The sequence below is a fragment of the Vanellus vanellus genome, assembly GCF_965231255.1.
Source record: "Vanellus vanellus genome assembly, chromosome: 5".
Lineage (NCBI taxonomy): Eukaryota > Metazoa > Chordata > Aves > Charadriiformes > Charadriidae > Vanellus > Vanellus vanellus.
Window position 1 is genome coordinate 78774643 of NC_138910.1, and position 24709 is coordinate 78799351.

Consider the following 24709-nt stretch of genomic DNA (forward strand, 5'->3'; position numbering starts at 1 on the left):
CTGTAGTAAGGTATCAAGGAGTTGGTACATTGTAAGGGACTGGGTTGAAGTACAATCAACACACATTTTTTGGATCTAAAAATATCAGTGCTTCAAAGGTCAGCTAAATGATAAATCCTTTTCTAAGTGTATATATAATACATACAAATGCACGCTATAAATTTGTTTTATAGATTTCCATTGAAGTGCTTCACAGTCTGATGATAATTTCAAAACGTTTTGAGTTTATCTGAGGTCACTGATAGAGTGAGCGAGCGAGGAGGGAGAGAGGCGACGGGAAAGGCGGCAGGAGGAGGTTGTGTCCCTTTCGGCCGAGGGGAAAAGAGCGGCTTGCCAGCATTTGCCTATTGAATGTGGTGAAAACCCATCGGGTTTTTTCTCTAAGAAGTCAGCTGGACAACAGCAGCCTTCTCCTATGGCCAAAGTCACTCCTGTTGATTTAAATAGGAATAGGCCCTCGTATCGTGCTATTGACTTCTCCTTTGTTTCTCTGAGAGCGCGTAGGGTGAATGCGTGCGGAGTGCAGCTGCTGGAGGTTGTGCTGCCACCGGGAAGCTGGAATACTTTCCTGTGTGGACAGTGTGATCCATAACCGTTGACCCACGAGTTAACAGCGTTTATAACAGACAGAATGTAGAAATTCTTCTAGAAGTACTCCCGGAGCACGCGTCCTCTCTCGTGCTCTTTTTCTTTCCATGGGAAAAGATGGATTCAACCAAGGCATTGTAAATAATATAATTGACTGGAGGCATTTTTAGATGCACAAATGCTAAAATGGATTTTCTCTAACATATAAGGAGAGGACTCTCTTATTCCTCTCCCGATGGTATAATTTATTTAAGTTTGGTGGTCTTGTTATGTCTTTATTAGGAGTAAAAGTTACAGTTAAAAAAGAGGTAGCGGTCAAGGAAACCAAAGAACTTTCATCTCTTTCTCAAAATAATAAGTATTTTTAAGTAGACCGAATGTTTCTTGTACCGGACTAAATAAAGCATTCCAGAATAAAACAAACACGTCTTCCCGTTTAGGCTTTCATTGCACAAGTCCTGTTGAAATTCATACTAAGAGGGCTTGAGAATGTCCCTCCCGTAGACGATCCCAGTGTCCGGCACTGCGTCCAGCCTGCTTCGCGCTCGGGGACAAACACAGCTGGGTGCTCAGGTTTGCGCTTGCCGGAGCTTCGGAAAGAGCTGCCGATGGTAGGAGCTCATCAAATGAAAACGTCTCACGTGCGTCGTCTGCGTGACTGTGAGAAGCGAGTCTAGTTTTAACTACGCTTTCTGAAGTGTTACAGGCAATACAGTTGCTCTTTTTGCTGGATAGTGCTTACTTTTCTTCGGGATCACAAATATTTGAATACAATTATTCAGTCAGCTGGACATCTTTTTCCACCCATTTCTGCTCGAACAGTAGTAGAATTTAGTGTTGATTTAAAAGACTGTCTGCCTTAAAGCAGATTGCAGAGTTTGCACACTGTGAATTGTAATTAAAGTGTAAGGGGTGCTTATTATGTCAACAACTGGCATGAGAACCCCCGAGCAGCAGGTGACCCCAAACATGTGACGTTTGTGACAGCTAGGATCCTTCTTTCACTGGTTTAGCAATCTGAAAGACCAAATTGAAAGAAGCCCAGAGGCTGTATATTTCATTAAGTCCCAAGGGAAGTGTGGGATACAGCTTCCTTCTGCTTTGCTGGGACGTAGCCAAAAACTTTCTAGAGGCTCTGTTTTTGACAGAGGCTTGCTGAAGGGGGGGAGAAAACCCTTCCACCAATCACCCATAGGACCATAAATTTGACATTTCCCACAGTTTCTTTGAGGCACTGATGTTGCTGTGTCAGCAGTATGTCCCAAATCTTGTGTTGCATTGTTTGAAAAGGAATAGTCAAACTTTCAGGGGAGCTGAAATGTTTTTCTTCATTGTCCAACAGTTCCTCTGCTGCAAAACCACAAAGGATTAGAAAACGCGCCTCTCAAAACAGGGGCTGCTTTTATCAAAAGTAGGTACCGCACACATTCACAGAGCGCACGTCGTTTTCTGAGGCGGCACAACATAGACGATACTATTTCATCCACGTTACAAAGCAGACATGAGAATATCATTTATAGACCCATACGGCCCGTTTGCAGGAATGACAATAAAAGGAGCCTTATGAAAATACTGCGCTAAATTTATCCCCAGTGTAATTCCAGTTGGGTTATGTCAAGAATACGCTTGGTCCAAAGACTGAATTATGGTTTGTAACACAGCCTGTAATTTATTTTTAAATAATCATAAGTTTAGTGTTAAATTCTTCGGCCTCAGGCCCTGCCCCGTACTCCACCAATCTTTCTGTGGGTGACCCGTGGCTCAGCCGGCAAACCCCGGCTCTTCCCGAGCGGGGGGCGTCAGCCCTCCGCCGCGACAGCCTGGGCGGGAGCTGTCTTCACTTCTGTCTGCCGGCGTTTCCCCTTCCCACTGGGCTGGGAGACTTTCCATCTTTGTTAAGAAAGTTCGACTTAATATTTTTCCAAAAGCTTTTAAAAATAGCAAATGCACTCTCCTTCTCTTCATATATAATTTGATGATCTCACGCACCTATCGATCTGTCCATCTATCTGACACTACAACAGTGTTTCCTACCAGCTGCTTTATGTGCCTGCTGATTCCAAATACTTCACTTACTTTGGTGGCACCTTAATCCCGTGATGGTAGAGGGTTTTTTTTTTGTCCTCCTTAAGTCGTTTTGCATATGTTTTTAATTAGCCTAGGAAGGAGCAAGGGTTTAGGATCCTTGACTCCTGAACACGATCATTGTCAGTTCTGCCACTGATCTAGTAAGTATTTCTCTTCAAGTTACTTAACCTATAGAGTCACGCTCCTCCTAGATAGATACTACAGTAACTAGCATATAAAGAAAATAGATCAAGTTAGATAAAAATAAAATTGGTTTAATAGTACTTCTATTTCAAAGGAGTATTTTGAGAATTAATGTTGATGAAGTTCTTTGATCATGGATGAAAGATGCTTTAGAAATGTAAAATATCTTTGTTATTTGTCATCTCTGTGGCTGCGAAATTTTTCGCAGAAATTAAATTTTTGAAGAAACATGCAAAAGTTTTCAGTGTAGCCCCGACTGTATTTTTTTAGTAGAGTTTCAGAAAAAGTGACTGGGTTGTTTGTGATTACACATAGCACAATATGTCAGTGTAGATGCAAGTAATCTGGAGTTGTTAATGCGACTTCTCGTGTCATTCCTCATTTTAACTACATATTTTAACGCTATTAAAAAAGTAATAAAATTACTAAAATGATGAGATTTTGAAAGTATTTTCCGAGCCCTTCCTGCCTACTTTGCCCGATAGAAAACTGTGTGTTGCGATCATTCTCGCAGGACTGCATTTTTATTTCTAACCCTACATGCAGATTGCAGTCAGGCTCCGTGGCTGAGACAGAATCAGGTCCGAAGAAGTGCTTCAACAGAATATTTGCCGTCTCTCAGCTCCGGCCCAGGGCAGTAGTAGACTTAATGTCTTTGCATTTTATTTCAGTGCAGTATGATAAAGACCTGCAAACAGCCTCTGCCCTGCCAGCAAATAAATGGGTGAAAATACTGTTAAAAATGGCAGAGGAAATAGTCATAAGTCAATGAGGTGGTTACATTTGGCCTATTTTTAATTTTTGGACAACTCTTTTATTTCTTTTGAAAAGGCAGCTTCTAAGTGAACCATTTTCCAAATGTAACACTGTTCCTTTAACTTTTTGGAAGGTCTGTTTCTGGGAAAAAAACAAAGCATTAGTAATATTTTTATCCGGGAGATTTTAGCTTTTTTTTGTCCAGCTGAAGTTTTCAGACTCTGTAACGTACTGCTTGCTAAAAGGCACAGTCTACAATGCATTAAGTACAACAGAATATTCCTTTGCAGGATTCCCTTTGTTGCAGACATTATTTATGACATTTTAGTCAATATTTGCATGGCAGACTGTCCAAAATTATTTTGTTTTAGGCACATCACTGATAACTGGACCCATACTCTTTATCATTCTTTTACATTCATTAGTCACTCTGTAGTGTTTTTAACATTTTAAAACACTCATGCAATTCAAAGGAAAATAGATTTCAGCCAAAACGCCTTCAAAATTATCTTTTTTCCTTTGAGTTATTCAGCGATTTTTAACACTTCGTATGTTTGATGTTTTTTTCTTTAGTCTCAGCAAGGCAAAGTTTTTGCAGGCTTTGGCTACGCTAAAGATAGGAGTTTGATAGAAAAAATGTGAGGTAAACTGAACTCCATGTGAAAATGTTATCAGACGTGGTGTAAGGTGTAGCCAGCCAAAAAAACTGGCTATTTGCCTTCTGTGTAAAAGGTAATTTAAAAAAAAATTTACAACAAAACTAATTAGCAGATATTCTAATGCAAGAAAATGTTGCTGTTAGTAAAGTTTCTTCAATATGCCAGAAAGCAGATGGTGGCAATGGAATAGCGTTTTCTTTTGCCAGCTTTTCTATATGCTTTCTAAACCTGCAAGAGCTTTTGCTATTCAGTATTCAAATTTCTGACACTCTTATGATCTTTTTCATCTTAAAACAGAAATAGAAACTGAAACTTAAAAATGTAATCAAGTCAAGCTGTCTGTTCATCAGATCATAACCATGGCTTTAAAAGTTTGATTAAAATTTTGTCTACACAGTGTAGTTACAGGTTTTGAGAGCTCTGGACTTTTCTGGTTTTAATTCTCTTCTTTAAAATTTAGTTTTGCAGCACTGGGACCAAGTGAAAATGGATTTTAGGTTGTACTTTCAGAGTCAACACATTAAGCTTAATCTTTTTCAATGTGTTTGTGTGTGTGAGGCAATCCTACCTTACATATATATACGTGCCCAACTCTTCCATATATTTGTAATGATCCACTGTCCTTTGAGATGTAGATACAGTCCCACTTCTCCATTATTTATGGCCATCATAGCTTAGATTTTGCGGTAACTCAGTGTGGTGGCTCTGTACCGAGCCTGCAGGATGTTGCTTCTCCCTGAGTTTTAACTTCATCTTCCACTTGCGTGGCTTACAAACACAGCAGAAACACAGAACAAGTAGGCTGCCTACCAAAAGGCTGCCTTTTTTTTCTGCCCGAGTCTATGTTGTTGATGCCAACACGATACTGATGCAACAAAACACGTCCTGATTTTTATGGTAATTCTCTGTTCTTCTTCGCAGTCTACAATATTGTGAGAGTAGAAACATATCCACGGAGCAGCAATCGGTGGCAATTCTTTGTGTGCAAAATCCTCTGACTTTTCAGTTCGAGAAAGGCTTTGGGCTGACGGCAATATTTCTACAATTATTTTCCAAAAAAAGGCAGGAGAGAGGCAGGTACGGAGGGAGGAAAGGGAACTATCAAGTGGCTTTTTCTGCTTTATAATTTTATACTTCTATGTATTTTTGCCAGCAGTTTAATTTTGCATAAAGCTTAAGAAAACCTGAAATGGAAATTTTTTACATGCCACGTTGAACTCCTCAGAGTGCACGGAACAAGGAAAAGACAACTGCCAGGAAAAAAAGAAAAAAATAAAAAAATTGGCCACTACAACCAAACATGTACTTAACAGAGGCTGAAATGGGAGCCAAGAGGAAAAGTGTCAGGTACATCAAAATGAAAGAGCGTTGTGAAAACGGGGCTGCTAGTGTAGATCCATAATAAAAAAGTAGTGCCTAAACTTTCTTCAGATTGCCCCATCTGTAACTTGATATTAATCTGTTATTGATAAAAAAATCCATGGAATATTAGTTCACCTTTTGTTAGTTCCATAAATAATCACGGAATTATCAACATCGTTTTTCCCTGTGTGAAACAGAATAATCTTTAATAGGGAAAATGGGCCCGTTCTTTGAGATATTAGTTCTTTTTAAGTATTCTTTGTTCTGTTTGCTGTATAGATTCCTACTTGAATTTTTGGTTAATCATAGGAAAATTTTACACCTGTCCTTTAGGGGAAAGAGAAGGGGAAGAGGTTGAAAAAGGAAGAGGAGGTCAGGGATTTGGGCCAGTTTGTTGATTTGGTGAGGTTTTTTCTTTGTTGTTGCTGGCTGATGAAGCCTTGAACGGCTCCCGCTGTGGAGAGAACTTAGCAAGAGGCACAGACTGAAATATATGAACACTCTGATGGTCTCCAGAAACAGCTAGGTTATTTGAGTGACGTTAAAAAGGCGAGGCTCTGGAAAGCAGTTGAGGAAGGCTGTGCTCGTTGTCAGGGAGCGGGTTTTATTTAGCTGTTTGGTGGAGGGCAGGTTTGAAAAATTCTTTATCCCTGTCTGCTATGGAAAATCTAGAGAGCCTCCTTGGTCGTGACCTTGTAGCACCGTGCGTCTTGGCCAGAGGAGAGGTACCAGACCGCCAGCTACTGCTTGGGCAGCGCAGATAAAGAATGAGGATGGGCACTGACAAGAATAGCCTGGGAATACGCAGCTCCCTGCCTTGGGTCCCATAAGGATGAGTTTGTCACAATAAATAAATAACAAGGGGATGGCGGGGGATAGAGATTAATTGGGTGACTGTACTACCGCCAATGGAGCCTCACCATATGGTGGACATAATCCTGCTTTGCTGATGTTGGTTTACTCACCAGTGTAAAATTGCATAGAAGCGGACCTGGAGACTTTGGCCGAAGCTACCAGATCTGCTCATCACACAGTTTCGTCTTCACTTGCCTTTATACATGAAGTCAGGCATTACAAAACCAGCGATTTAGTCATCCTAAATACTGTTGTTGTTATTGTTAAATTGAGTTCGAAAATACTCCGGAAAGGAATGTAGAAATGATTTCTCGTTTCCCAAAATACCTAATAGGAAAAAAAAGGCGAGGGAAACAGAACCTAAGGGTGAGCGGAAATATCCCTTCTAGGTGACTTTGGATCCACTCTACCGAGTAATTTTCTATATAATGTGGTTCAAGACTTCCAAAGCGGGCACTGCTGTTGCCATTGTAATGGCTGTATTGGTGGGAATGATACTTTATTATCTCGAGCAGCGGCTTGAGAGCTCAGCCCTGTGCTTTTTACTCCTTTTAGTAACTGCGCCTCTGAAGGTAAATCACTTAACCTCTATGTGCCTCCTTCATCCCTGCGTAAAGTGGGCATAGTTATGCTCACCTTTCCCACAGAGGTGTTGTAAAGCTTAGTTTAATGTTAATAAGATGTTTTAATTTCCAGGATAAAAGGATGTTCTATAAATATACATTAGAAGTAATAATAGTTTTAATGTATGCCATTATTTTATAACAGTGCTTTTCTAGTTTTAGAAATTTTTTAGTGGTTTGAAATTATTACAGAATCCGTTTTTGTTAATTAAAGATTGACATTCAGGCAAAATTTGTTGAATTGTTCTATAAATTCAGATCCGTGTTCAGTGAGCATGCCCAGAGCCGTGCTCACCTGCACTTTGGGATCATCAGTACGGCCCTTCGGCTTTTAAAACAACTCTTTGATGCATGTGCTCAGAAGTTTGATGGCTTCTAAATAGAATGGTTCAAATATTTCAAAGCACTTGAGATTCGTATAGTGTGAAGCAATTTAAAATTATTGTACTGCAATTAATTTTAAATAACTGAGCACCGCATATGTCTAGAAACCCATACAGATCCAAATGGAAGCTCTCTAAAAATTGAAATGATTCAATAAATTTAAATCACTCTGAAGAAATGGATGTAAGTACTGTAAATCATTTTGTGAGGGGGATAAGCAAATTTTCTAGAAGTGAATCTGAGGGTAGAGACTCTAATTAGATTTTTTATTTTGGGGTTTATGATGATGAAATGTAGGTTAATTTATATTTCCCAGGGATATGAGGGCAGCTCTTGTTGATCCATATGGTTTCTTGTAGCTCTTACATAGGCTGCCTTTTTTTATTTCCCAAGATTACAGAAACTTAGCAATCCAACTTTGCACATATTTTTTTTCCATTACAAATATCTTTCCCTCCAAATCCGTATAAAAAGACATGAGAAAAATATTGGTCCACAGCTAGAAATGCCAAGTATATTTTTAAATGCAGCTAAAAAAATACTGCAGAATTAAACATTGTGCAGCACGGAAGCTAACATTTTGTGGAGCTGGGCTGCTCAATGAATATGAATTTTTATAAGCCCAGATCACTGATTCAGGTACAACCTGTATCTGTAGGTACCAAAGTGGATTACTGTCTGATAGCTGTTCGTTAGCTTAGAGCATGTTCTCTGTCCTTCCCTTACAGATGTATTAGAAAGATGCTATCTAATGTAGGAAGGCTGGTAAAAATACTGATGCGAGACCTATCGGAAAGTAATGTCATTTCCATTGGCTTCAGCTCAGCTCCAGGAAAATCCGCGTGCCGATTCCTCCTTCTGCCGCAGCGAAGCGGGGTTGCGTGCGGCTCTCCGCGCCGTGCGCTTCGCTCTAGGATTACAATTCCTCCCAAGTATCGGAGCCAGAAATTAGACATCAGCGCTACCGCCGACACTTGCCTGACCCTTCCGTTTCACCGTTTCCCTAACAGCCACAGAGAAAATAGGACGGCGCAGTCCCCCTTGTTGCAAGTGCTCGGCACTTGCTCTTGGCACGCGTGCTTCCTCTGGAGACGTTGCCACCGCTCGGCAAACGGCTCGTGAGGGTCCGGCCGCCGTCCCACGCCGGTAGCGAGATGTCCCAGCTCCTCAAGGTGGGACAGAGCCCTTGGCGGCCAAGGGTGCCGCGCCACCAAGCTAGTCGTTGCGGTCTGGGGAGAAAATGTAATTTTGAATTTGGTCCATGTCTGGTGGGGTCTTCCCGGGCGGAGGAGCCGCGGAAAGCGAGCGGGGCCCCGCTGCAGGGTCTTCCTTAAGGCCTTACCTTACTTTTAGACAGTTGTCATTATCTTTGTCTAAAGGTCATGGCTAAATTGAATAAAAGGAAAGCTGTGTGTTCCTGTCGATGCACAATGGCAGTATTGACTTTCCTAATCCAGTTTGCTGAGGGGTGAGAGAATTAAATTAGATATCTAAGCACAGAAATTGAGAGCCTTTGAAAACAAAGATAAGGAGACAGCCTGTATTTTCCTTTTCCTGGGAGCTCTGGGCTCAAGATTTTGCAGGTGTGTCATCTGATCCATGGCTTGCATCGATCAAAACTGTGCCAATGCATATTTAATTAGCAAGGGGACCCTGGATGCATTATGGCCATCATCCCTATATTGAATGGACTGTCAGACTTTCTGAATGCTTCCCCACCCCCCCGCTTCGTTGTTTGGGGAGCTTCTGCATTTTGTCTGAGCAGCTAAAAGTTTCTTTGTTTTTAGCTGGTGATGCATACAGCACCACTGAGGAGAATACAAACAAGTAAAGTCCTAAAGTGTTTATTTTGTCTAGGAAAAAGGGCTGAACCAATTTGAATCCTTTGGGTAACGGATTTTTGTATCTCTTGGAATTAAAAAAACACAGTCGCATGATGTTTGCTTTAAGAATATTTTATTATAACAAATAAAATCTGTGCTGTGGGATTTCTTAAGGAAGCCTTTGATGACAATTTGAATTAAGTCAAAATTAACGTTTGCTACTGCAAAGGAATAAATAGAAAATGTTCCAGAAATGAATCAGTAAGCAGGAATCAAAGGCTGTAAACTGTTTTAAAAACAAACATTTAGAAGTGAATCAAATACTTGTTTGTAATATCAAGGAACAAATACGGGAATACGCAGATTCCCCACATTCTAGGCTATCACACGATAGCAGTAAATCATTTATGGGCTTGCGAGAACAAAGAAAGTTGATTTAAAATGAAACCATTTCGATACAGCTTTAGGGTCTCGCAGCCTCTCGGTGAAGTTCCACGTTCTTATTTCCAACGAGGAGGAAAGTAATCCGGGAATTTCTGCGTCCCAAAAAAAAAGTTCGCCGGGGAGTTGCGGAGATCTTTGTTTGCATCCACCTTGGTACAAAGCCGCCCCAGCAGACAGAGTGTTGCCTGATAAACAGATGTAATACACAAAGTCTGCTTACAATACCGAGCAACAGACTGTGGGCACATGTTTTGGTCTCATTCAAACTCATCAGCATAGTCTAGCTAGCTGTTTTGTTGCTAGTCTACTTATGGGGTAGCTTAGTAGCGTCTTACTGGTGAAGTAACAAGGAGGGTTTTTGCCACAAAAGTTTTGTGGCAAGGGCTCATGGGAAAATCATTTGCATACATCTTGTTACAAAGGCTGACTACTTCCTGGCTTAGACAAAGTGTTGCCTGATAAACAGACTTAACACACAAATGTCTGTCTGGAATAAACAACAGCAAGCTTTGATTTACATTTCCATTATCAAAGATAATCTCTTTCCCAGTGTACAGGAATTAGGAGTCCTCGCCTTATAAAAAAAAAAACCAAAAAACCAACAAAAACAAAACCAAAAAAAACCCCAAACCCGGGCTGGCACCGCAGGGATTTTACCACTGCAGAACCTTATTCGAGAGCTGTGGGGATGGGGCATACTGTACAGGGGGGTATAAAATAAAACTGGAAATCTGGAATGGGCATGTACATGTGTGACGGTGAGGTGTATGATAATGAAGCACTTTGAACTCCCTATAAAAGTTGTCTTGAAAGCGATGGCTGGAGTTAAATGGAGAGCCAGGCCTTCCTTAAAAGAAATAGTAGTTGCCACCAAAATAGCCGTAAATAATAATTGTCGCATATATGGAGCAATCTGTATGTGTTTATATTATAATGTATAATGAAGGGAAAGTGAGTGTAAGAAAGCCTCAGTCCTGGTGCTGGTTTCTGTTTGTAAATCCCTTAAGCTCACCACGTAAGGCTTTATATAAAGGAGCATGATTTAGATTTTTTTTTAACATATATAAATCTTTGGTAGAATCCATGCCCAAAATTATAGATGAAAAATTTATTGCGTGAACACAACCCAGCCATATAAATTTTTTATTACAAATAGGACTCTGAAACTTGAATAAAATATGTCAGTTTATTATACAGTATTTCCCCCCCCAAAAAAAAACCCCATGATACAAATGGAAAATTTAACTTGTGTGCTTCTGCAGTGCTTCTGCAAGGTGCTGGGCTGGCAGGGGAGGAGAGGGAGCCTGCTTTATTCCGCTGCAGAGCGGGCTCAGCATGGGCAGTGGCAGCCCAGCCTTGCTCATCTGGCATCGCTGGCGATTTTTTTTCTCCACTATGCGGGGATCACCTTTCCTGTTTAGAGGATAGATGCATCTGCACCTGAGTTAGCACGCTGGCTGCTAGCGAGGGCTCGGTTGCTGGTGGGGGCTGGCTCTACTCTACATAGGTAAAAAATAATCTGGCCACCCGTCGATTCCGTTTGCGCAGACCAGCAGACGATAAGGCCGGTCCCTGTGGGTCGCTGCCACCCCAGGCTGGATTCAGCACGCCCTGGAGAACGCGGCACGTTGAGAAAGCGCGAGTGCCCAAGAGAGTGTCCCGTTTCTCGGAAGGCAGGTAGCCACGGAGTGGTTTAGCACTGGGAAGTGCCATGACACTCGAAGCGGGCTTTATTTTGGTGGAGGAGCGTAACAACTCTTCACCGTCTGTGTCACAGTCTACAAAAAAGAACAACATTGTCAGTCTGTTGACATTGGTCCTGTCCAAGGGCCAGACTTTCCTGGGAAGGTTTTATTCTTTCCAAACAATGGAGCGCTCCCTTCCAGCGCCGCGCGCCCTGCTTCCACGCAGCCGTCGTGCAGCCCGGCTGGAGCTGCGCTCCTGCTGCAGCTGAAATGGAAAATCGCATATTGAAAAGTCTGGAGCTTCCATCCTGGAGCTGAAGGTCCTGCTTACAGGTTGAGATCAGGCAGACGTGGGTCTCAGGCGTAACCACCTCGGTCACACTGGCGTAGCATAAGCTTAAGAAACAGATCCAAAGAGGAACAGAGAATAGGCATAGTAGGAAATGCTACTTCGGAAAAACTAGCCTGGTTTGTTGGGTTGTTTTTTTTTTTTCTTTATCCCTTAATCATAGTTGATTCTTGAAAGTAGAGAGTAAAATACCTTCAACATGTTTTTTATCCTGTTTCCCCATGATTACGGTTCATACCAGATCCCCTTGGGCTTCTCTTGTGCAGAAACCTGGACTCCAGTGAACACGCTCGCGCTAACTCCAGCTAGTTCAGGGTTAAAAATTCCAACCACTAACTTTTCTTTAACTAAAAAAGCCCCCAAATAAAACCCATTGTGCTATTCAAGGTTAAGCTTCCTTAAATATAAAACTAGATTCCTTGGTGATATTTTTTTTTTTTTAAATCAGCAATCTTAATAGTGGTTCCTCACTATAATATTTCCAACTCCATCTGAAATCATTTAAATCCTCCCCTTAATAACATGCACTTTATTGTAATATACAGATTCTTTGGCTTCCTACCAGCCTTAGCTTAAGGCACCAATGAAACTCGTTGCCGCAGGGGGCCGCGGATTCAAGAGGGGCTCGCATCTACTGTATATTTTGTTTTGTATGTTTTCCAATGGCTCTAATTATTGCAGGTGGTAGAATTTAACTGGCAGTGTTGTTGCTAAAGAAAATAGGCATAAAGTGTATACTGTTTTGCAGAGTGGCTATCAAATATATAGAAAAGAGAAAATCAAATGAATTGTTAAACTGCTCTATAGTAAGTGATTTTATTGATTTAATGCAAATGCTTATGAAAACGATCTTCCATTTATATCAATTATGTATGGGCAAAAATTAATTTATTCCTCCGGTCACCTGTTTGGCTAACTGACTCAGCAGGACAGACATTCCCCCTCCCGTTGTAGCCGAGCCTGCAAAACACTAAACATTCAGAAAACTGGAATTTTAAAGTTTCCATGTGCAAAACAACAAAAAAGCCCCGACAGGAGTTACTGCCAACTGCTGAAAAAGCAGAGAGCGAGCGGTGGAGGCTGAGCAAGACTCTCTCGTCCTAGGCAAGACTGTAAAATACAACGGCTCTGATTTTGCCAATCCCTTAACCATGTGGCGGCACATTTATATGTACCGGATCATCTGCGGCATCTGAATAAAATCAGGGAAGCAAAATTCTGCATATAAACATTTTGGCTAAGTGCCTTAACTCAGTCTTCTTATCTGGGGTTTCCACAAGATGCCACCTTGCATAACAATGCTGAGCATACGCTTGCCCAGTACACGTTTTCGGTAGCCTCCCCTGATCTCTACCGCAGTATAGATTGGTTTTAATTCTACCTCGTCCCGCATTTTATTGCCCCGTGCCTCTCCATGAAGAACAGTGCTTTAAGCCTTTGTTCTCTTTTCTTTTTTTTAGAAATTAATATTTAATTTCAGCAGAAGGGGTGGGTTACCGCAAAAGAGAATTGGGAAAAACGTTATCGCGCTAGCCAGAGTAATAAAAGAAGAAAGTTAAGATTCAGTATGCAAACAAACGTCCTACGGCCAGTAGAGTCTCTCTTGTGCCACTAGCTTTGGTGTTGGAAAAGCAGCACTCAACACAAACAAAAGTACTTTGTTTCCCGAAATCCAGGAGCAGCTCGGGCTGTGTGTGCTGCCCACCGGCTGCAGGGCTGTGCCGGGGAGAGCCAGGGTGCCAGGCTGGGGGCTGCGCGCCAGCGCCGAGCCCAGCTCCTGCCGCCGCCGCTGAGCCCTCGTCCCTTTCCCTGCTTCGCTGCTGGAGGCTTTAAAATTTCGAAAGGCAAACATGCTTTGAGCCCCCCTATTTCTGCAGCGACTTTTTCAAATATATAAATTTCTGTGGAATTCTGACCCTACTTTAAACATAAAGCCCAAACGCTGATTGAACCATGGCTTGCTGGAGGAAAAGAAAAACCTAAAAAATAAGCAAAAGCCTAATGCCTGCACTGTAGAATGAAATCCGTTGAATGTTGACTTTGACTGTTAACTAAATATTTTACATTCCTAATATTTTACCTTTGTTTCTACCTTTGCGGTATCGGAAACGTGAAACTTATTGCCGAAATCTAGCGTCCAGAATATAACAGCCCTGTGCATATTACCCGGTAGTCTATCTGCTGTCACTGATTGGAGCTTCGGTTAAAGATAACTCAGAAGATCAGTATTTAAAAGAAAATTGCAGAAGGGAGACTAATTTTTTTTCACTGAGCTTCGTCGGAGAAATTATTAAAAATAATAAATAGAAAAGAGAGGAAATGGATTCTGGACGCACTGGGAAACATACCACTTTTTAGGAGAATTTCATGGATTTTAATTAGAAGTATCAGGACTGAAGCTTTCTTTGTTAAATATTCTGAATGTTTATATTCTAAAATTTATCAAACTTTGGTTTGTGAGCAGTTTTTTTTACTTGTGGCTTTTAATTTATACAAGGTTGTCCTCTAAGCTTCTGAATGATACCTAATGCATACAGTCAGCAGGTAAAAAAAAAATTTGAATATTTAAAATAGGCATTTTCTTTATAGTGCTCTGCGGTAATTAAAATCTTCATTTGCTTAAAAGCAAGGAACCTTTTTAAAGCAATAAATTAGCATTGCTTGACCCAAGGTCACTAGTAGTACTGCTTCTTCCAGCGCTATTAATACCTCAAAGAAAAAGAAGGGGTGGTGTTATCACTCTGTTGCAATAGAAGTAAGATTTTCAATTTAATCACAGTTAAGTGTCATGACCTTTTGATCTTGCATTGACTTCTCACTGAAATGTGGTCAAATTTCAGACAGCTAGTTCTAAACTCTGCAAAGTCAAGGTGAAGTCAGAAAATAGGTTTGCCACGACTGGGCGTGTTTTTGATGCAGTAGCATCAGAAACATTTTCCTAAGTTTTGTTGCACAGCAAAAACTTTTTTAATGGGATCAATAAATTACAGAACAATTTCTGAGAAAAAATAAACAAACAAACAAACAACTCTTTCTATTTGTATTAACTGTGAAAACAGTAATTTGAGGGTTTTTTTTAAAAAATATTATTCCACACAGGTAAAGGCACTTTTTTTCCCAATTCATAGTGATAGAAATAATTAAGAAGGAAAATACTATTTGACTGTAGCTTCTGCTAAGAATAATTTTTGAACCAAAGAACAATCATCTTCACATAAAGTAGAGCTAATAATGTGTAAAAAATGCAAAACACTCATATTTACACATATCCTTTTATAGGTCATTTTATTGTTTTAGGCAAATAAATTGTGTTCGTTGGAGAGTGTTAGCTGGGAGTTTGTAGGACTCATTATTTGCACAAGTTCTAAAGCAGTTCATCCAGTGTCTGGTCTCATTTATACCGCCGCAAATCAGGGGCAACGCCGTACATCTCAGTGATCTCATAGTGCTGTAACCACTGCGAAAGTATGATGAAAATCAGCTCTTCTATCAGTTTTGCAGATTTGGTTCCAGAAATGTGTAGACAACAATCTCCACGACTTGTAGTGTTGCTTAGTTACCTTTATATGCTGCTTGAAAATATGTTTTGAGACTTTACTATGTGTTGGATTAAGGCTCTGGTTTGTATACAACATAGAGGCTGCATTATAAAAAACATGTAGGAGAGTAGTTTAAATATGCCTTCTCTAAAAAGAAGGATTCTCAAAGCTTAATTTATGCTAACACACACACACCAAGCACTCTGTGTAGTGCCGTAAACAAGATTCCCTTTTTTTTTTCTAGCAAAAATATTACCTCGGCACGGGACTTTTGCATTGTCATGTCCTAGTGCAACACTCCTGTCCTTAGTTTGTACTCTCAGCCTTTTGAGGAAGTCTGGCGCCTCTGATCTATTTTCCACAGCAGACCCTGTAATTTTTGGCTGTATTTTATGTTTTTCAGATTCAAGTCAATCTGAAAGTCCCAGCCAGCCAAGTGAAGCTGATATTAAGGACCAGCCAGAAAATGGTAAGTTCTTACCTGCTGCTCCTGCTTTGGGATATTAAAACAGCCCATATTTATAAAGATTTTTTTCCTACGTCTAATATAAAAAGATTATTCAGAATAATTGACACGGGATAGCTACAAATAGGTTGTGTACTCTCCTCATAGTTAAAATGCTACCGTTCCCCTAATCTAAGGTAGCATTTCTTTCTCCAGTCCTGGAGAGAGAATTATTTTTTTCCTTTAAAAATAATTTTAATTAGGGAGATGCCATTAAAGAGCCTGCTGTATGCAACCCATATCCTTATTCCTCCGTAGCAAAGGCTTTCAGTCCCTGGGCCGTGAGTCATGACCCCCTAGGGGTGTGTGCTTCATCGCTTTCATTTTTATCTATGTGCTTTTAACTTCATTTTGTTTATTGATGCTCTCACATGACACACTGAAGTACCTAACTTTCGGTGTGTGGCCAGCCATCATTTTAGAGTGCAGGATCTCCGATAGTCCCGTGGAACAAAATGGTTGCTTTGAAATACGTTTCTGCAGACCCACTGTCTACTGCAAAAATCTGCTAAACAAAACTAGGCAGCAACGCTCCAAAACATCGCAGTTTCAGGGCAGGACTGCACACCCATAAACCCACCAGCTGCTCCGGCGGGTACCCGCTGCGGGGCTGAGAGAGGTGCTACCGGCGTTGTCTGTGTTTTGTTATCGGCGTGCTTTAAAGGTTGTAGATACTGCGGGTAAGCAGGGCAGGGAGGCTCAACCCGCGCTTGTTGCTCCTTCTTCTCTCTATGTTCGCAATACTGTTGTTGCAGGTGGCTTGAGCTTGTTTGGAAGTAGCAGCAGGACTGTGAATTTTGGGAACACTAATATTCTTTGAACTGGGACAGTTTTAAAGTAGGAGCGATAGCTTCTACTGAATCATGGTAAAGCAGTCTCAAAAAAAAAAAAATCATTCAATAATAGGGAATTTCTGTAGGGACTGTATGTGAAAGGATAAGTACGTGTGTAAGGGAGCAGCTTCTCTTCCTTTTTATGTTTAAGTAAGGTAGACCTCAACAATTTTTGTTGGCCCATTGGCAACTGAGTTTTGGTTTACTACCTATATTTAGGACTTAGAAATAATGGCTCCCAAAGTGAAAGTGATTATTATTAATAGTTTTCCTTAACTTTTTTTATCCATAACCAGATTTTTTTAAAAAGAGCTAAATGTAGATGGAGAATCTGCTGTACTGGGGTCTACTGTGCATACACAGCAAAGAATTTGTGTGAAAGGTTTGTGGCTGTACAACCTGTCACTATTTTTGGTACATTTAAATCCGTCTCATGTAGAAATATTTTATCTATAATCATACAACTGTGATTGCCCTTTCATAGAGTAACTAACTGGTTTTGCCTCAAATCTTTGCAGTGCATCCCTACGGCTGTACGTGTGTTCAGTGTGTGTTTTGGGCACTTTATTAGCAACCGAATGAGCTGCAAGTGGGAGTGAGGTTGAAGGGCTGCATTCACATCCGGACTGCATTTGGGTCAGACAGAATTAAGGGAAGAAGAAGAGGTTTAGGTAGATAAAAATCTCTAAAATACAAGCCTGTATCATAGGACATAGAGCACAGGGCTCACTGGGCCGGTAAGATTTTGGCTTTTGAGGTTCCTGTATTTTCCTCCCACTGCAATATGAAAGGTTTCATATTTTGATAGATTTTGTGCTGCTCATCTCTAAACATACCATCTTAAAACATTTCTGTTGTTTCTGAAAGACAGCGTCTAATTTCCCTTATCAATCCTGTTCACAGAAATTCTAATTTGTAGCCAAAGGATTGCGAGGTTAAGAGAAGAACTGACTAAACTGTGATTTTTGTTCTGCCAATTCTGCTATTTTTTTTTTTATGGGGAATATGTTGCCTATGTTTATTAAATCATATTTTAATTTAGAACGTATTAGGCACCGAGCATGTTATTATTTCGTGTTTAGATAGTACTCTTTCACAGCTATTAAACCACAGTTCATCTTACCCTGCAGTTTCTTAGTCTTAGGGTAGCTTGTTACTCAACAACCGCCCTGAAAAGCAGCGATGTCAGTGTTTAATAATGTAAAATCTGTAAGAGCCTAGTGAAATGAAATATCTCTGATTTGGAGCCTGAGTCTTCCTTGTAAACCAAGCTTTTAGTGAATTCTTGGAACTTTACTGGTGCCCTGCAAAAGGTACTTTTTTTTTTTTTCAATAAACAGGAAAAAGGATTTTTCTTTTTCTCACTTTTACTAACGGGTATTTTTCCCCACCGCAGCAGAAGCCTCCTAACTGATCAGGCACCTTTTGCGGTGCCTGTGTGGGAGATTTTCTTCACAAATGCATCTAACGCAGTGGGTTGGCCCTAAAGGGGTTGCTCCCCCCCGGGCAGGCGCTGAGCTCACGCTCAGCACACGCAGCCCCCAGCTTGCAGTGTACCCAGCGTGTAGATCAACACGGATCTGCAGCTCTTATCTACTGAACGTGAGGATGAAAGCAAAACTGCAGGCTTTAGAAAATGAAAAACTGCACGCACAGAAACGGACACGATAAATCATATTAACTGCGTTGTTCTGTACTTGCTGTAGACCCACTTCCACAGGGCCTGATCCAAATCCCTCCGGAGTCAACGGGAGTCTCGTAATTGATTTTACTGAGAGTGGGAATGAGCCCACACAGAGAGGAATTTTTTTTTTTTTAAATCAAAGAAAAACAGTGTTGTGAATAATCTTATTCCCACTGATGGTAACAGCGGAATGACCAGATTAAGGGCAGATTTGGAATAATTTTGCATGTGTTTCTGGAAGGCACAAAGAAGTGTATCGATTAAGTACTACCTTTTATATGCATGCATTCCTTCATTTTAAAAAAATAAATCTTTAAAGGCCTTGTGAGGGTTATACAGCCTCTCTACTTGCCTGTTAATATCCTTTCTGTTCCACTCCATAAATTCTAGAGCTATTTATTATACACATATATTTTGCATACCTTGAGTAATGTAGGTTCAAAAGGGTCAACTATAGAGCCCTGAAAAAGAAGGCCTCCTACTACAGATTTTAATTTATCATTCTAAATTGTATGTGTTGTTTTGGAAAGCCTGTATGTCTAACCTTCATTAAAGTGAAGTTCATGGGAAAAAAAAGCTTTTCTTTTTTAGCGCCGCTCTTTTTTTCTAGTGGGCTTTACAGTTGAATTTTTCTGGAGCAGAATCATCACAGACAGAGAAGACGGTGACATCTTCTCTTCTCAGTGGTGGCTTTAACAGCGACTCTAGCCTTTTCTTCGGCCTTCACTGAGCCAGGATAGTTTTCAGGTAGTCACTTACCTGATCACTACTGCAAAAATTTACAGGGTTTTTTTTTGTTTTGGAGAGAGAGAGAGAGATCCAGCATGGTGGTCATGAAAAGCAGACATGCAGGCAAGACAGGGCTCAGTGCGTGCATGGTCCAAGGTCCAGATGTCTTGTCCTGGAACCAGGGGTAAAGCTAACATGTAACCGAATGGTGCGCACAGTGCTGCTGTCTGTCAGGTCCCTTAGCACGGGAAAGAGCTTCTCAGGGAGAGGAAGTAAACCCAGAATTTGTCTGTTCGTTGTGTGGGTGAGGAAGGGATGTGCAGGAGGGATGATGAAAGAGACCAGCAACTTCATTTGAAAGGCAGGAGCATGTTCCGATGTCCTGATATTTTGCTCAAATGAGTTTTTTTTCTGACCGGCTGGGTGGAACACCCGTGTGGAAAATTCCCCACTTTTGTAGTTGCCTAATGGTATGTAAAAGCTTCATTTCAGTTGGCACCGCAAAGTGATTTTGCAATTCACCCAATCAGGAAAAAAGGTTATTGATTTTAAAAGCTTGTTAAATGCACTGGTTTGGTGTTGTAGTTTATAAACAAACTAGTTTTCAGTGAACTGAGGGTGACAAAATGGCTAGTCTGATGTAGTGAAGTGACTGCATGCCTGGGGATCAGGAACAACTGAATTCCCAGCTCAGCACTGCCGTGGACTCTCTCTAGGGCTTTTATTCTCTCTTTCAGTCGTGGAAATGGCTATCGGATAGATTTTCTTTTTGTAAGTAGGATTATTGTAAACTTCTGTAGGAAAACTTTTCAGTCTTTTTGTCTGCAAAGTGGGGACGTTTGTGATTGCAGCTTTTCGAGGTTCATTGACTATTAAAAGTCAAATCCTGCTCGGCTCCAGCTGGAGTTTAACTCCGGAGAAAGGCAAGGAGGGTGTAGCACAAACTGGTTAATAATTGTGGTACAGCGCTGTGTTACTGCTGTCAGTAAATGGATGTCAGACATCCAGCAGGCGATGTTTGTGTTTGATGTGGTAGCACTGGCGAATTAATAACTGCAGCGTAAAGGTACACACCAAGTGTGCTGCGTAAAGCAGAAGAACGCTGTGTCATTTTCTACAGACAACTGATGTCTCTCGAGCATGCGGTATTGTGATTTGATAACTCCAAGTTGGTAGCACACCACTTTAATTGTAGATTAGCAAATTCTTGTTAAAGAAGTTGGTAAATTCTCCCATTTCAAGTGAGCAAGACAGCATTCATTATTACAGCTGATTACAAACGTGTGCCAAAGTCATTGCTCAAACATTTCTGTAGAGGGAGAGGCATTTATCTAAAAAATAAAAATGTTTAATGCCCAAACCAAATGCTTTTTAGTTTTAATGTATTCTTGCTGCTTTGAGCCGCAAGTACCTTAACAGCACTGCAGGAAATGAAAGGCACATTGTTCTTTGTAACATTAAAAAAAAAAAGAAAAAAGGAAAACAATGATGTACCGTAACTCACAGAACTCGTTTTTCAACCCTGCAGTAATTACAGTGGACTTGTAAATATCATCTGTGAATTCTTTGCTTAAGTAGGGCTGGACTTGACTATTAAACCTTAAAAAAATGTTGAAGTATATGCTTACTTTTCCATGCCTGAAAACATAAAGGAAGAAAATCTGGTCCTGAAGCTGTGGGGGAAAGAGAAGGCAGCAGTGGGAACACATGCGAAGAGAAGTTTCCTTTTCTTCTTCTCTAGGCAAGGCTGGTCATGGCAGGCGTGATACAGCTTTGGCTGCAAGGAAGGAGGGGATTAGGTGCAACCTGGTAAAATGCGAGAGCAGCTTGTGGAAAGACCTCTCTGCCTTAACTAACCTGCTGCGGAGTCCAGACCCTTTTTGTATGCTTTCTTTCTGGTCCCAAAACCTGGCATTCTTGTTTTGTGCGGTGGGGTAGCTTCTCCCAGCCGGAAGCGGTGCCTGCCTGGCCCGAGGGTTAGGTGCTCTTCTCAGGTGCAGAACTTTCTGTTCAGACCTTCCTCTCAAGCTGAGAAGGGCTTTTACTGAAGAAAAGGAGGCTGAGGGGAGACCTTATTGCTCACTAAAACTACCTGAAAGGAGGTTGTAGCGAGGTGGGGCTCGGTCTCTTCTCCCAAGTTACAAGTGATAGGACAAGAGGAAATGGCCTCAAGTTACACCAGGGGAGGTTTAGACTGGATATTAGGAAAAATTTCTTCACGGAAAGGGTTATCAAACATTCGAACAGTCTGCCCAGGGAAGCGGTTGAATCACCATCCCTGGAGGTATTTAAAAGACAAGTAGCTGTGGTGCTGAGGGACGTGGTTTAGTGGTGGTTTTGGCAGTGTTAGGTTGATGGTTGGACTCAAGGATCTTAAAGGTCCCTTCCAACCTAGACGATTTTATGATTCTATGAAACCATTCTTTGTGGTTGCCCCCACCACTCAACTACGTTGCAAGTTAAATGGTAGCTGAGAGACCTCCAATTCCTTCAACAGCCATATTTTTAACCAGTGAAAACAGACTGCCTTCCAAGGCCATCCCTTCTTCTCAGACCGTGCCTAACCTCCCATCTCCACTACTTCAGGTGGAGCCCAGCTGCCTCGCAGGCTCTCTCAGCTGTGACTGACCTTGATGCCAACCAGCTTTACACTTACTCACGAGGAGGTGCTGCAAGTGCAGCAGGACTTGAGGAGTCCGGAGGGTCAGCTTTCCTGGATAGGCCCCTTCATTCTCACCTGAGGAGCGCACGGCCATGAGCAGTTCTCTGAACACACAATGCTGAAACTGGTACTGTTAGAAAGTACGTCTCCTCAGATGACTAACATTCCTGAAACACCTCGTTTGCAGCAGATAACCAAGCCTCGCAGAGAAAGTTTTCTATCAGTTACAGTTGCAAACAGGGCAATACAGTAATGACAGCTTTTATTAGTGTTCTTGTTCATGGGATGATTTGCATCAGAATCTTATAAATGCAAGAAGACTCTCCTCTCTTGTTTACAGAGCAACACTGAGGAGTTATCACAGCCTGAGGGACAAATCTAAAATTAACTTTGCTTCAGAAAAAGCTTTAAAAAAAAAAAAGCCCTTAGCATTTTCAATAAGGAATCTCATAGCTGGCGCTGAAGTTAAAGCTCCTGGTGATGTCAGCTTGTTTGCACCTTTGTAACTTGCCAGGACCAAATTCTAAACGGATTTGCACCCTTATGGATCACGTTGTCTGCCGGGAACAGCAATGGGGAACTTTGTCCAGGCTTGAAAGCTCTGGCTGAGCAGGGGAGCCCTGATGGGGCTGGTGTCTTCTGACTTCCCGCGGGCTGGACAGAATCGGCTGTTGACTCTAACAGGACCCATCTGCTGACGAAGGTCTGATGAGGTCCAACCTGTGTTTCATCCCCCCTTGAGAGAGCGTGCATGTAGGCAGCTCTGAGAGCCAGCATTTCCCAAGGAAACAAAAGCAGATATGTCTGGGTATAAATTTAACTTGTGCGTGATTTAGTCTTGCATTTTTTTCATCTTATTTCATTACAGATAGATTCCAACAAGAACTAGAAATACAGCATTTTAATCATAATAGTGTAAAACTGAAACTTTGCAACATCCAGCTGTATTTCCCAGCTAGTTTCATGACTGTCAAGAAGAAGCGTCTGAATAATTAGGAAAGAAAACACCATTTTCCCCCCCATATTACCATATTTTCATGGAGATTCGTGCTCAGAGTCAAATGATTTTGTGGTCCAGATTGTAGGGCACAGTTACACCATTTCCAGGATTTAGCGGGTCCTCTGCTAGGCTCAGGATTTAGCCTGCTTATCAGTAGCTGGCACTCTCTTGAGGGGACCCTGCGATGGCAACAGCGAAGGGTGTTGACTGTCAATCGGGTGAGATACGCGGTCGTCAATCAGGGTCAGTTCTGCAGCCTCTACTGGGGCCGAGTGGAGAGCCTTTCTCATCAGTGACCTGCAGTGTTTGAGACTCGAGGATTGACAGAGGACTTCAGTTTTCACTGCTGCTAACCATTAACCTTCACAAGCAAAGCATTCCCACAAAGAATTCATCCAAGGCGAGTATGACAGGAAATATTCAAAGCATGAAATGAATGCTTATAGCATGACAAAGCAGTGCTTGAAAGACATGAAACGTTCATTACGCTTGGAGTGGCTGAATGCTGCAAAGGAAAGGAGAAATAAAAATGTGGCTAGAGTATATATTTTTATTTCTCCATATGTGTGTACGGGAAAGAGGCAATGAACCTTTCCAGTGGATAAGGTGCATAAATACAGCTGCAATTATTCTAAGTCATTTCAAAATATATTTTCATTCTGTTGCTCTGTTCCATTCCTTTCCGCGTGTATTTATCCACAAGATAACAGCAAGGGCCATCTAGAGGGCAGCTCAGAAATGGGCTGGCCGGGAGCCCCCTCCTAAGAAGCTCCCGTGGAGGGTTTCCCTCCCTTGCTGTGCGGGGCCAAGGCTTTTCTTTGCCCCACAGCAGTGCCAGGTTTCTGCCCCCTCCTCTGCCGCAGCGCCGGGCTGGGGACAAGCGGCCACAGCAGGGGTCTGCTACTGCGCCGTCCCCTTCTAACCGTGTCCCACCTTTGCATGTTGAGAGGTGCCTCGGTGCTAACTTTAGCCTGTCCTCCCGGGGTCCTGGGAAGGGCCGCTGGAGCTGTGACCAACCTCCAATTTTCACTACAATTGGGTTGGGGTTTTTTTCATATGTTTTCTTGAGAGACTTGCTGTTTAATTAACAGCTGAGAGTTGTGTTGCGTCAGAGTAATTGCTACCGCCTGAGCGGACCACAGGCTGAAGGATGCTTTTGAATACCACGCTTGCCCACCAAGAAGCTGGGCACTTAGGGGAAGAAGTTTATTTGTGGTATGGGCATCGTTTTAATTTTCTGTCCAGTGGAGTGGGGAGTTTATTAGTGGGAAGAGAATGTGATGCCAAGGCCTAACTTGCAAAACAAAACCCCAAACCTATCTATTTGTCTTTCGATGTAAGAATTTCCTAATGCCTGTAATGTAAGACAAAGGGAAAATTTTACTTGCAGGAAAATTGCCTTCCACAATAACCAAGAAAAAAAACACAAAACGCCCACACCAGAGCAGCATGATCCAAAATGTGAACTTTTCACGCCTCCCCAACCTTCTAGGTTAGGCTTCCAACCAAGTGATCTTTTATTATCAACATGATATACCCTTGACATAATTTGGCGCAGTAAAGCTTCTTCTGCTGAACTCGTGATTTCATTTACTAGATCTGATGAAAGTTCTGTGAACCACGGTAAAATGTGATAATTAGTAGTTTAATTCTTTTAGGGTGTGCGTATTAATTGAAAAGGCTTGAACTATAAATACAGGGCCTGTGGATAAAAGCACACTCTGAAATCAGTCGCTTATCCGAAGTATTCATTACTTCACATCTATTTAGGTGGTGTCTGTTTGCAGCAGTGCCAGTCGACTGTTGAAGTGAGTGGGAGCCCTGCACTCAGAGATCGCAGCGGCAAAATCCAGCCTGACTCGCCGCTGCTCTCAGGCGATCGGAAGCACTCCCCGGCCAAAATTTTGCCCTCTGTGGTCAAACCACTGGCACTTAAAAATGCGTGCCGGGAGCTGTGC

At 41.7% G+C, this 24709-nt stretch overlaps 1 protein-coding gene across 5 annotated transcripts in view; it reads left to right on the top strand.

The window, feature by feature from the left end:
• The window catches only part of NFIA (nuclear factor I A), a 253310-nt gene that overhangs the window by 122984 nt on the left and 105617 nt on the right, over window positions 1-24709 (top strand). For all 5 annotated transcript variants that reach the window (XM_082484428.1, XM_082484431.1, XM_082484430.1 and 2 more), the window contains exon 3: window positions 15742-15807. In XM_082484428.1, the coding sequence (XP_082340554.1) occupies window positions 15742-15807 (66 nt within the window). The remainder of the gene's footprint in view (window positions 1-15741; window positions 15808-24709) is intronic.